The 13,534-nt window shown below is 37.3% G+C and overlaps 1 protein-coding gene across 1 annotated transcript in view; it reads left to right on the top strand.

Annotated features, from left to right (window-relative positions):
• The window catches only part of itchb (itchy E3 ubiquitin protein ligase b), a 35,723-nt gene extending 22,382 nt beyond the window's left edge, over positions 1-13,341 (top strand). The window contains exons 10-24 of the mRNA XM_028452332.1: positions 86-260; positions 338-407; positions 1,618-1,702; positions 3,108-3,236; positions 3,688-3,760; positions 4,672-4,743; positions 4,946-5,034; positions 5,969-6,128; positions 6,238-6,371; positions 7,669-7,809; positions 7,894-8,014; positions 8,083-8,187; positions 10,142-10,238; positions 10,360-10,432; positions 11,761-13,341. Coding sequence (XP_028308133.1) covers positions 86-260; positions 338-407; positions 1,618-1,702; positions 3,108-3,236; positions 3,688-3,760; positions 4,672-4,743; positions 4,946-5,034; positions 5,969-6,128; positions 6,238-6,371; positions 7,669-7,809; positions 7,894-8,014; positions 8,083-8,187; positions 10,142-10,238; positions 10,360-10,432; positions 11,761-11,860 — 1,624 coding nt within the window. The 3' untranslated portion in view covers positions 11,861-13,341. The remainder of the gene's footprint in view (positions 1-85; positions 261-337; positions 408-1,617; positions 1,703-3,107; positions 3,237-3,687; positions 3,761-4,671; positions 4,744-4,945; positions 5,035-5,968; positions 6,129-6,237; positions 6,372-7,668; positions 7,810-7,893; positions 8,015-8,082; positions 8,188-10,141; positions 10,239-10,359; positions 10,433-11,760) is intronic.
• Positions 13,342-13,534: the final 193 nt, after the last annotated feature.

The following is a 13,534-nucleotide window of genomic DNA, read 5'->3' as shown; positions in this document are numbered from 1 at the left end:
CGCTCATCCTATCATATGAGATATGATATTTGGAGTTTGTTTCTTTGGAGTTGCTGATTGATATTGTGGGTGTTTGTGTGTCCAGGTGGGAGCGTCGCATTGACCAGATGGGACGAGTCTACTTTGTCGACCACATCACCCGGACCACCACGTGGCAGCGCCCCACCATGGAGACAGTCCGCAACTACGAGCAGTGGCAGCACCAGCGCAGTCAGCTGCAAGGCGCCATGCAGCAGTTCAACCAGAGGTTCATAGTCGGGGTGAGAAGTTGGTCACAAACACTCCCTGTGTGCCGTCAGGTGCTTTAGGTTTTATTGACTTTATTTTCTACTTGCAGGGACAGGATCAGGTCTCTACAACCCAGGAAGACCAGTTGGATCCTCTTGGATCTCTGCCACAAGGATGGGGTGAGAGCATATCTGTCAAGTATCTGGTTTTGGCTGGGAAACTCCCGTATTTTACCCCTCTTTACCGCCATCTTCCCGTATTAGTATTTTCTCATAAATATCCCGTATTTTAATGTAATAATAATTCAAAGATGCCTTACTGAACTGAACGGCATCACTAGCCTCGCGAGAACTGCAACCCGAAATGGCCTGGGTGGCAGCTCTCGCAAGATTAGTGTCAGCAGCGGCAACAAACCTGGAAACAACTCAGATCAGAGATGGATGAATGAAGACGTTCCGACAAAAAAAACAAAGAACTGGTGTAAATACGTTATAAAATGTGACAGAGAGTTTACCTTCATAAAGAACAGCAGGATGGGACACAGTTAAACGTTTTGTTAGATTAGTAACTGAGATTTTAACGTCTCCCACAGCAGAAGGAACGACGTAAGTCAGCATGAAAAATCAGCCGATCACATGCGCCACAAATATACACCGCTTTAAAAAAGTGTTAAAGAATGTAAAGTCTGTAATAAATGTGTCTAATAAGTCATTAGTGAATACAAGAGAACTACATGAGTGAGCATAAAAAATTAAAAGAAAATATCCAATGAAAATAAAATGTAAATGTCTAACTTAAAGACAAGCAATGTGAAATTAACAATAAATATTCAATGTGTTAACTTGTATATAAACTGTAAGTATATTAAATAAACACATGTGCTTCATATACCCATTTATGTTTTTATTTAGGCTGTTTTATAATTTAGGAATTAGGGCTGGGCGATACATCGAGATTCAAGATGTATCGAGTTTTCTATTTTGGCGATATAGAAAACTATAATATTTAATATATCAATACATATATATCCCTTATTTTCTGTATATATATATATTATAGCTTATTATGTATCAAAATACTAGTTTTAGGAGTCGCTGCTTTTACTTCTGAGAACAACATGTAAAGCTCAGTTAGATGATTAATGAGTGTCACATATTGTGCAGTTTGTTAATAAATGTTCCTGTGTGAAGTAAAAGAAGTGATCCCCCATCTATTGTGAGACGAAAAATCTGCAGAGTTGAATATTGTTTAGCTAAATAGAGACAGATGGTTGGTTAAAATTTTAAGTTTTATTGGTGTTTATTATTAAATGATAAAAAAAAAACATGATTACATTTCTGCTGTAACCTTTGATTTGTCACTTGTGTTTGCTGAACTCTGTCTTTCCAGAGAAGAGAACGGATTCCAATGGCAGAGTTTATTTTGTACACCATTCCACCAGAACCACCCAGTGGGAGGACCCACGCACACAGGGGTAAGCTTTGTTGTGTGTTTTGATTTCACCTACGCACTGGAATATCTGGCCTGTTGCCATGATGGATTTTCTCATATGGAGGTAACATCAACCCTGAGCTTTTTGTCCCATGACGCTTCGTCTTACAGAAGTAAATCACCATGGTAACTGATGCTGAACAGTAGACCTGCTCCGGAGCTGGCTAATTTTTGGAGATATGATCTGCCCTGACTATTTTTAGAAGATAATGTGCAGGTCCTTCTTTACACACAATGACACACGGATCTGACAAGTGACAGGGAGAACGAATATTTGGGGATGGATGCATTCCTTTCCATTTATCCTATAGAAATGTATAGATTTTCATTTGATTGACTGCTCTACACTTGTCAAGTGATCAAGTCATACGTTGCAAATGCAACTCACTGCAGTCTGTGTGCTTTACACTGAGTAATAGGTTAATCAATCATTCAAGCACATTTTAAATATTTAGTGGTTTTACTGATTATTTTCTTGTCATTATGATTATAGTGTCTTAAAATACCACGTGCGTATGAAAATAAATTAATTCCTTCATTCATTAACAATGTCTGCAATTTTCTGCCAGCATTCCTTTCTACCTGCATTTAGCTGCAGGAACAGTGTTGTTTTGACCTGGATTATGGATTTAAATTTTTCCTATTTTTTAGGAATAACTGTTTGTTTCTCCAAGGTAACATAGGCTGCTCTGCAGGGTTTCCCCATTTTTGCGATTGGTCACATGCTGCAAATGCAGCCCCTTTAATGTGAGCGTGCCGGGGTTAGATTACTAAGTTAATAACCAGCTTCATAGTACAACTGTTCAGGATTGTGTATGTCTGATTGGGTCAAGCTCGCTAACAGCGAGATATCCTGGGTATATTCATCCAGCTTCATAACATAGGTCTCAGGTCTTGCATAAAAAATCTGTGACAGAGCATTATGAAAACATGACGTCTATACTACATCTCCCACAGTGCTCTTTTGTGACGTGTCCGACATCTGTTTGCCTGACTGAGATTGTTGCAAATTAATGTAGTCCTTTTTGACAATTCAAACAGCAAATATTTGGTAACTTTGTCACTCTTGATTAGAAAAAATGTTTCTAAGAGTTTAAGTAAAAACTTGAACATGTCCCCAATGATATTCCAAACAAGTCAATTAAATTGCACTGAAAATCAAATTATCATCATAGCAGCTGCTTGTGGTAAGTGTACATTATTCAGAAAGTTAACCTTTTGACATTAAAGTTCTTGTGCTAGAAATTGGAAAAAGTCACACTGGTTCTCGTAGAAACATGTCCAACATTGCACTTAGAAACATTTGGTTGAAGACACACGTTGTTGTTGTTGTTCTGGTCACTACCAACTATTGGGTCTTAGAGGTTTGGTCTGATGTGTTGTTTCAGATTGTTAAATGATAAGCCACTGCCAGAGGGATGGGAGATGCGATTTACAGTTGATGGCGTTCCCTATTTTGTGGACCACAACAGGAGAACGACCACCTACACCGACCCTCGCACTGGAAAGTCCTCTCTGTGAGTTGCACAACAGAGTATGGTCTGCTTTTTGTCTCTTAAAAGGTTAATAAGCCACATGATGTACCAGGAACAAACGTGTTTACCAAAGATATCCAGAGAAATGCGGAACTAGTTGACAAGATGAATTCTTGAATATTAACACATCTTCTGAGCATATAACACTTATATATAACACACACATAACACACCAATTACTGGTTTGTCTATTTTAAGTAGGTGTATTCTAGCTCATCTGTTGATTTTAGAATTGATGTTTTATTGATACGTCCAATGAATCTGATTCTCGTGTTAAAAACGAAAGAGGTGGAAAAACCAGTTCAGTCTAACAGTCCTGTTGGCACTGTACAGGCTACATATTTACACTAATCTCATCAAAGCAGGCGTTGAAATGAAGGTAGATTAAATTGTCCTTGTTGATAAATATCTCTTTCTATTTTGTGTTACTCAGTGTAAACGGACCACAGATCACGTATGTTCGAGACCTAAAAGCCAAAGTACAGCACTTCAGAATCTGGTGCCAGGTGAGACCCAAAGCCCTTTACTGTGCAGTTTTCCCTCTGTATAATGACCTGGCTCAATGTTTGCTGTGATATTACATAATCAACACATTGAATAAGACCAAAAATATACAATATGTACAATAATTCATCAGATAAAGGCATAGTGTAGGCCTCTTAGAGCAATGAAACAAAGATCATTTGCTTGTTAAAAATATGTAAAAAATTGAAAAGTCTGCAGTGGGGGATTGGGAGTCCTATAGATGGATGCATTGAATGTTTTTACTTCATTTAATTTTACTGTGATCTCTTATGTTTGCTCCCAAAAACTCCCAAACGTTTGTGTTGTTTTCACGGACTGAAAGATGCGGCAAAACAATGGCGAATGTTATTTAAGATCCAAATTTGTCAGAAATTGAATGTTAACAGTGAGGTGATATCATGGGGAGTATAGGGAAAAAACTAGAACAAAATGCAGTAATAAAAAATCACTGTACTCTGTTACATCACTGTAAGAATGAAGTAAAATCACTTGTATGCATCCAGACTTCACAACCCACAATGCAATGTGTGAAACTTTTCTGACAATATCAGTAAACTAAGTGTTTACAAAAGAAATCAGAACAAACTTTCGAGTAGCCAACTGGTTACTAAACTCGTTGAAATTTATTATTATTATTATTATTATTATTATTATTATTATGATCCCTATAAATGTCTTAAATGTCACTAGCAATTGTTTACTTTCATTATGCAGTGATTAAATTACTTTCTACAAGAATTACCCAGTATTTGTAAGTAAATGCCTGTGACTAGAAGTTGTACTATATTTCTAACAGATAAAGCTCGTCACTTTAGTGGCATGTAGCAGCTGTTAGTCTTGTATCACAAATAAATCAGTTTGTTCACTGAATATTTCTCTTTTTTCCCCCCAGCAACTGTCAATGCCTCAACACATTAAAATCACAGTATCAAGAAAAACCCTGTTTGAGGACTCCTTTCAGCAGGTACAGCACACCCACACCCTCATTCACTGACTCTTTTTAAAGCAGGGGTGTCTATAAAGTTTTACACTATAGTATGAAACAGATACAGATTTGTTATCATTGAATTCTAATATGTACTAATATGCAGGCTTTTAGTCACAGAGAAGTTCATATAAAAAGAGATTTAGCTGGAATCTTATTCTGACGATATTTTTCATTTCAGATAATGAGCTTCAATGCTCCAGATTTACGAAGAAGATTGTGGATTATATTTCCTGGGGAAGAAGGCCTCGATTATGGAGGTGTGGCCAGGTAGGTTTCAAAATGTTACCATATTCATGGGTAACTGGATTTTTGGAACACTGAGTTTTTCCTGCGTTGGTTTAATGAAAAAGTATTTTAACAACAATAATATAGAACACAAATACACAGAGAGAGGAGTATTTATTTAAGAAGAGATGGAGTAAATAAATGTAAAGTTACATACACGAAATGTGTTCTCTGTATTTAACCCCTCCCTGAGGAGCAGTGGGCAGCGCCCAGCGAGCAGACACATTTTTAGTACCTGTTCTATCGCCTCGTATCACGTTTGACTTGATCTGATGTGTGTGACACAATGCAACGCAGCGGGTAGACAAAACAAATGATTATCACCTTAAATGCACTATTCTTGTAGTTAGAAGAGAGGAGGAGAAGAATGTGACTTAGCAGTTCAACAGCTGGATGACTGCTGCTGCTGCTGCTACTACGAGACTGAAGCGCTGAGACGGACTCACAATTACAATAGCCTATTGCATAGCCATGTGTTTTACTTTAATGTTAAGTTTTTTGGCTGAAAACAACCCCCAGTGGCTGGCTGCAATTCTTTTCCCCACCTCAAACCCTGTTTTGAACTGTACTTGATAAATAAAATCCTTTGTGATTTTGATGGGGTATTTTATGTAGAATTTTGAAGAAAGAGATTAATTTATTGAAAAAGTGAAGCACTGTAAATACTTTCTGGATGCACTGTACAATCAACAATACTACTTCATACCAAATACTTTAGTTTACAGCAGACAAATGTGATTTTTGGGTTCAATTACTCTTTAGCAATATCCTTGCAGCAGGTAAACAAAACAAGTGACCAGTTACTTTTTACTTGGTTTCCTCTCTGAACAGTGATTTCAGAGATTTCTGTATTTGATGACTCATTGTTTCCATGTCAGGCTGAGCTAATACGTTCCTGTGGTTCCTTCTCTTCCAGGGAGTGGTTCTTCCTTTTATCCCATGAGGTTTTGAACCCCATGTATTGTCTGTTTGAATATGCTGGGAAAGATAACTACTGCCTCCAGATTAACCCCGCCTCCTACATCAACCCCGACCACCTCAAGTATTTCAAATTCATCGGACGCTTCATCGCCATGGTTTGTCCCACGTTTCTATTAGTTACAGGCTATGTGCACGTAAAATATTTGCAGAGACAATTTGTGACACCAGCTGAATGAAACACTTAATGGTGTCCTTGCACTGCAGGCTCTTTTCCACGGCAAATTCATCGACACTGGTTTCTCACTGCCTTTTTACAAACGTATCCTCAATAAGCCGCTGGCCCTCAAAGACCTCGAGTCAATCGACCCCGAGTTCTACAACTCTCTCATTTGGATCAAGTGAGTACAGACATCTGCTGTATGTTTGACACTTTTGCATAACACGACAAATTCAACAAAGGAAACCTGTTTTAAAGTGAAAAAAGAGAATGCATTAAGGCACAGCTCCACTTTAGGCTGCGATGAAGGAACCTTCTATGAAAACAAGTGCTGTCACAAATATGACAGAGCATGAGATGAAGTGAAGACATCCAGAAAATGTAAATATTTGTTAATTTTTTAAAAGTGGCGTTATTAATTGGGTTGTGTTCATGTTTCATGTGGAACAAGCTGTTTGTATTTTTTCCCAAGTGGAAGTTTAAAAAATGACCAGCAACATTTGGAGAAAAGTGTGGTCTCTTGGGATTGCAGTGATTTTTTTTTTTAATACTTGAAGAAAAGTACAGTTTGGGACAGTGTCACAGCACAGCTGAATCCAATCAGTATGCCATCATGCAGCACCGCAGAAGATCTGATAACAATAAGCTACATTTTACAAGCATGGTTGTAATCAGTCTGATCAGATGCATTTCTTCCCCCCAACATGCACATGAAGCACTAAACGTCGTTAAGCTTTCCTCCACAGCTAACTTCCAGACTGTTGTACAGCAGCAAAGACATTAATCAGCTTTTTAAAATCAAACATAATGCAATCAGTGTCTGCGTCAACACAAATTTCCTGGAGAATAAATAACTGCTCAGAGAATCTAGATCAGTGGTTCTTAACCTTTTCAGCATGCGACCCCCAAATTAATGGTGCCAATAAATAAACAAGGTTGATGCTACAGACTACAGCCACTGCACCTGTGTTGATATTTGCTTAATAGTGGCAGAAAAATTTGGAACAATTAGTTTAAACTGGCAAATGATGTACCTGACAAATTGTGAATGTGGTTAAATTGGCAAAAATAAGCATGAAATATGGTGAAAAGAGGTTAAAAGCACTGGACTGGATACACCTAGTATATGTTGCCATCTAAATAAAACCGTTGATAAACAAATATAGGACAGACGATCAAAGACTGTCACACATTCACTCTACAGTCGGTTTATAAAATCTAATAAAGTTAACACGAATGTCTCTCAAACTTCACTCAGAGAATCACAACTAACCTCAGGCCTATTTACTCTGTTACAAACTTCCATCTGTGCCATCGAGTGACTTTGTTTCAAATGATCCAATAGTCATTAGTATTTTTATTCTGTTTGTCTACGGTTTAGTTTATGATACTATTAAAGTTTGAAAAAGCAGGAACTGTGAAAGCGAGCTGCTTCATGGAGTCCATGTGTACTGACCGTAGTCTGTGGTGCTCCTCAGAGATAACGACATAGAGGAGTGTGGCCTGGAGATGTTCTTCTGTGTGGACAACGAGATCCTGGGAGAAGTCACCACCCACGAGCTGAAGCCAGGAGGAGGAGACATCCAGGTCACGGAGGAGAACAAGGAGGAGTATGTGAGGTGAGCTTCAGTCAGAACAGTGCAATGTTTCCATAGATAAAAACCAAGCTGTGTTTCACACTTTCCACTGGTGTCCCACTGCAGGCTGGTGGCTGAGTGGCGTCTGTCCAGAGGAGTAGAGGAGCAGACTCAAGCTTTCTTTGAAGGCTTCAACGAGGTCCTGCCTCAGCAGTACCTGCAGTACTTTGATGCCAAAGAGCTGGAGGTAAATTCCCAGCTGCTGCAGTTTGACGCTATAGGAGTGTGTGGTCTGATGTGTGTGTGCTGTGGCAGGTGATGCTGTGTGGAATGCAGGAGGTGGACCTGACAGACTGGCAGAGAAACACCATCTACAGACATTACACTCGCAGCAGCAAACAGATTGTTTGGTTTTGGCAGGTCAGTGTGAGATGCTTTGAGCAACAATCCACTGCTTTTAAACTCTCAGTAATATATCTGCAAACTTAGATATTAGGGTGAACAATGTGGTTCATCATTTTCATTAGATAATGGTGATCTTGATTAGGGTGCATCACTGATTACTGTATTTATCTTTCATCAAAGCAAATATACATACTATTGAGCATTCAACATCATGTTTTTAATATGGGTGGGGAAAAAATATCGATTTCTGATATATTACAATTTTATTTTATTTATTGAAACTTTTGAAACCACAATAAATGAATGAAATAAAAATAAAATTGATACTAATTGTGATTATAAAATCGAGATACACTTTTATTTATTCTTGTGATGTGCATTATATATATATATTATTTTTTTACTATGTTTTTTGGAGAAGGAAAATAAAGGAATTGAACACAATAGTCGTTACTATCTAATTGCAATACTCAAAAATCAGAATCACAATATAAATCAAATCGGTAGTCAAGTATCGTGATTACAGTAGAATTAGGACACGGGCCCTTCTCATTTTTTTAAACAAATGTTTAATTGCTGCCTCCCTTTTTAAATCTGTTTATTGTACACCATTATTCATTGTTTGAACTGTGTAATGAAGACTGAATTAGTGCAGCTCTGTTCTTACAAGTCATTGGGTTTCTGATTGGTATGAAAAAGGTGGTTGAATTTCTACATGGCAGTGAATGTGGTTTATCATATCTCATAAAAAAGTGTTACTATAGTTTATTAAATATGTTTATAACAGCACAAATACAAATAAGTCCCATCAGCTTCTTATCTACGTACAAACATTATCATCATAAGCCTGACTAAGGAAATTTCTGTCACATTCGGAACAACCTGAATTTGAACGCTGCTAAAACCTTTTTATTCCATGATAATACCCCATATTGATTACTGCCTAACTAGCTGGTCACTTTCGTGCCCCACAACACTTATAACCATAGAAAACCTCTACAAAACAGCTCTAAAAACATTGATAAACAAACCTTATCCCACCTTTACTGTCATGTTCTGAAAAAACATAGACTGCTAGATATTAATAACAATTAAACTTAAAAGAGCATGTCTAATTTACAAGGTCCTGCATTCCCTCGCTCCTCTGCCTTTAAAGGAGTTTATTAAACATAAAGAACATTCTGAAGGGTCAACTTTTGGTATTTGTGTATGGCTTACTGTCTTATTTTGTATATTACCCCATGTGACCCAGCCCTTTGTGACCCCGGCCCCATTTGGGACAACAGATGGAAATTAGCCACTGGCAACAATCTGGCGTGTTTACATTCATGTATTTTTTATTGGTGCATGTCCATTAACATGCACTGTCCCAATCAAATAAACTGAACTTTGGAGACATTGGTACAGCTGTTTGTTCTAAATAATGGTGCTTTTTTTTTTTTTTTTTTTTTTTTTCTTCAAATAAGAGTCTGCAATAAAAGGTTGCTGATGATGATTATCTGTTTTATAATTGATGGTGATTTTGACATAACTGTTCACTTTAGTTTTTCTTTGTGCTGAAATCAAACCCTTTAACAATGTGTCGACATTGTGCAAGAATCTATTTCACATTTTATACACATTTTCTTCTTAAACATTCAGCTTCTTTGACACGTGTTGTTTTTTTTTCCATTGTGTGTCATCGTTAAATCATTTCCAAAGATTTTGTTACAGTTAATGTCTCTATTCTTGTTCTTCAGAAGGACTCATTTTTTTAAAAATTTTATTAATATAAGTAATTAGGATTTTTTTGTAGAGAGAAAAAAAAAGGAAAGAGAAGTTAGAAATAAAAACTTATTCACTTGTGTGCAACAACACGATCTTAGTTTTAAGGAATGCAACTTTCAAAGTTTGATTTATCTTTTTTTTTTTAATCTTCTATGTTTTTCAGGATGTATAATTTTGTAATTCCTTCTTTGTGTCGCTACAGTTTATGAAGGAGATGGACAATGAGAAGAGGATGAGACTGCTTCAGTTTGTGACTGGTACCTGTCGTCTGCCTGTGGGAGGATTTTCTGACCTTATGGGTAATAGTTACACCAATAATAACTACAAGCCCTCATTATCTACCCAATGGGTTTATGAGCTGTTTGTTTACAATGTTCACAATACGCAGTTTATATCAAGCTGTACTGTTTCACTTAATAGGAAGCAACGGTCCACAGAAGTTCTGCATTGAAAAAGTAGGAAAAGAAAACTGGCTTCCCAGAAGTCACACATGGTGAGTTTAAGTCCACGTATGTCTCTGAAGTGTGTGGAACTGTGAACGTTACCTAAACTGCTGCATGGATTGCATGATATGAGTGCACATAAAGTTTAAAATAAACCAGGGAAGTTAAACTAGGATAAACTGCATTCATCTGTTTCTCAAAAAATATATATATATATATATATATATTTTTTTTTTTTTTTATTTTTTTTTTTTTTTTTTTTAATTTTAAATCAAGTAGAAAAGGAGTCCAATGCTCCTCAAAGTAGGTTATGTTATTTTTTCTGAGAGCAGACATGTTTTCCATGGAAATAAATTCTATGAGGAGATTTTGCCATTGGTTTATGTTTAAGGATTTTTTATCTTTCCAATTCACTAATATTGTTTTTCTTGCTATGGTGAGTGCTGCAAGAATGAATTGCGATTGGTTTGCCGGAAGGTCAAGCATAGTTTGGTCTCCTATCAGACAGATTTGGAGATAGAGGAATCCTGCAGTCTAAAATGGAGGACAGTTTTTCAGTGATTAGAAACCAAAACTGTTGAACTGGGGAACAAAGTCATACGGCATGTAAATATGAATCAGCTGTTACCTGGGTGCACTGAGAGCAGATGTTTGTTGGGGAGAAGCCCATTTTATACATTTTCTGTTGTGTAATGTGGGATCTGTGGAGGACCTTGTATTGAATTAGCTGAAGATAAAGCTCAGATATTTAACCTGCTCAGATTATTCTCTGATCATTCCCATTTTTGTCGCCCCCACTGTGATAAAAGTTTATGTTTGGATTCCTTAGTTATGCTATACATTGTACTTTTCAGTTAGATTGAAAGCACCTCATGTTGTTACACTGTTCTACTTCTTCAAGGAAGAAAATACTTTAAGTTCAGTATATCTAGTAACAGTTGTCTGAAGTTTTTTTTTTTTTTTTGCCCTACAAAGACTATATAAATGTGTTATTTATTTTAGTGTTTAACAAGCATTATTTAATTTTAAATAGTTTAGATTTGTGTACATTGTTTCTGTTAGTAATGTATTGTAGTAAGTGTCCATTTCATTATAATATTCACATTTATCATAAATAATTTAACTCGCACATGTATTTGAAGTTCCGTTGAAGAGGGGTGGAGGTGGGGTCACATTTGAGCATTTAAAAATGTACTTGGAAGTAACACAATAGTTACTTTCTGAAGTAACTAGTAACTTTTATAATTTGTAACTGAGTAACGTTTTAATTACTTTTTGGAAGACGTAACTCATCACTGTAACAAGTTACTTTTTAAAAGTAACTTGCCCAACACTGTCTGTCACCCAGTGAAAGTTTGTGTTTGTGTTGCGTTCCCAGCTTCAACCGCCTGGACCTGCCTCCGTACAAGAGCTACGAGCAGCTGAAAGAGAAGCTGATGTTTGCCATCGAGGAAACCGAAGGCTTTGGACAGGAGTGACAGAGGCAACGCTGCAGGAGGGAGGAGGAACGCAGACATGCAGACGTTCAATCAGGGAGCCTCTTTAGTACAGCCTGCTGTGTCTGTCTGTCTGTCTGTGTGTGTGTGTGTGTGCGCGTGTGTGTGCGCGTGCATGCGTGTGTGTGTGTCCTCCTGCAACCACACACTCATACATGAGTGTAAGTCCAACCCTGGGATTTAAACATTGATTCGCTCATCTTCTGACAAGATTGCTGCACGTCGCCACGCTTTTCAGGGATTTCTGTTTCTACGTTTTAACCAAATCACTGAAACCACATCCTCAGCTCTTCTTCTTCTGCTCCTGCCTGATGTGATGATGAACACGTTGGAACTGCTGCGTGTGTGTGAGAGAGACTTTACTAAAACCAGGATCAACAGAACCGGAACATGAACGTGCTCTCAATTTTATTTGTTCATTTGTCTAACACGGAGCATCCTCATCATCATCAACCATAATCTAAATGTGTAGTGCCTAAAAAATGTTCAACCAACTATTATTCTGATGATGTAGCCTCATTTCTATTTTTTTTTCTTTGAAATTAGTCTTTTAAAAATATTTCACAATAATCTTTGAATTTGAGTTAATTTGTTTTGGGTTTTTTGACAACACAATGGGAATCATATTAATTGGGCACAGGTTTGTATTATTGTGGCCCTAAGCTTTAATCTTGAACCTTAGATTTAAATGAACTTTGTTGAGAACTCATCTTAAAGTTCATACATCTTTGTTTTTTTCTTTTTATGACCATAATGATGTGTTTCACAGAATAATGTATTCATTCAGATTGCTCTAGCTGTGTGCGACTCTGTGTCAGGCTGTCAGTAAAGAGTTAAACACCATCACATGGTGTGAGGTGAGGTCACGGTGTTCAAAGTATTTTCTAATCTCTTTAGAACTTTAAATTCATAACGACCAAGTCTGTCTATACATGAAAAGCACTTTTCTTTCCCGGCAAACGCATGGGACACCCATGTCTCAGGACTCTTTGTTTTTCCTCTAATCCTAATTTCTCTGTTTGTCCAAACACAAACATCAGCATCCGTATGATGAACAAACTCAGCTGTGAAGAAGAAGAAGCTCTGAGACTGGAGCTGGGAAACCGACTACTGAGACTAAGTCAGAATCAAGTGTTGAATGTATGAGAAAAAGTGTAATAATGAAGTGTCCTATTCTTATCTGTCGATCACATGGTTCAATCTTAGGAGTTTGTTTTTTAATGAAGCAAACGTGTAACGATCCTGATTTCTAGAATCCTCTCCCGACCTAAACCAGTGTCATTTGTGCACGGGAGCAGAACATGTAAATTGTGTCAATAACAGATTTTTTTCTTTTGTAAAACAAAGGTTTTATTAAGAGCTCTATTCTAACACACTGTTTTCTTTGCCATGTTTAGTTTGAGATGTACATGACGGATGCGTGTTGTGGAAGGTGTCATCTTAATAAATGAAATCCAAATGATTTTCGTTTGTGGCTTTTCTGAAACGAAGCACTAATGACAGCCAGGGTTTCTGCATCTGCTCATCCCACGGCTCCTATTTTTCCTCTCGGAGTTATTTATTAATCAGGTTGTGGATGAAGCTGTGCAGGTGGAAATGATTTGTGACCTTTATTTGCAAATATTATGAATGTTGGCTAGTTGTTGCCCTGCTGTG

Source organism: Gouania willdenowi, chromosome 7, assembly GCF_900634775.1.
Source record: "Gouania willdenowi chromosome 7, fGouWil2.1, whole genome shotgun sequence".
NCBI classification, from domain to species: Eukaryota; Metazoa; Chordata; class Actinopteri; order Blenniiformes; family Gobiesocidae; genus Gouania; species Gouania willdenowi.
Note: the sequence above shows the minus strand (reverse complement) of the source record. Positions and strands in the feature narration are given on the sequence as shown.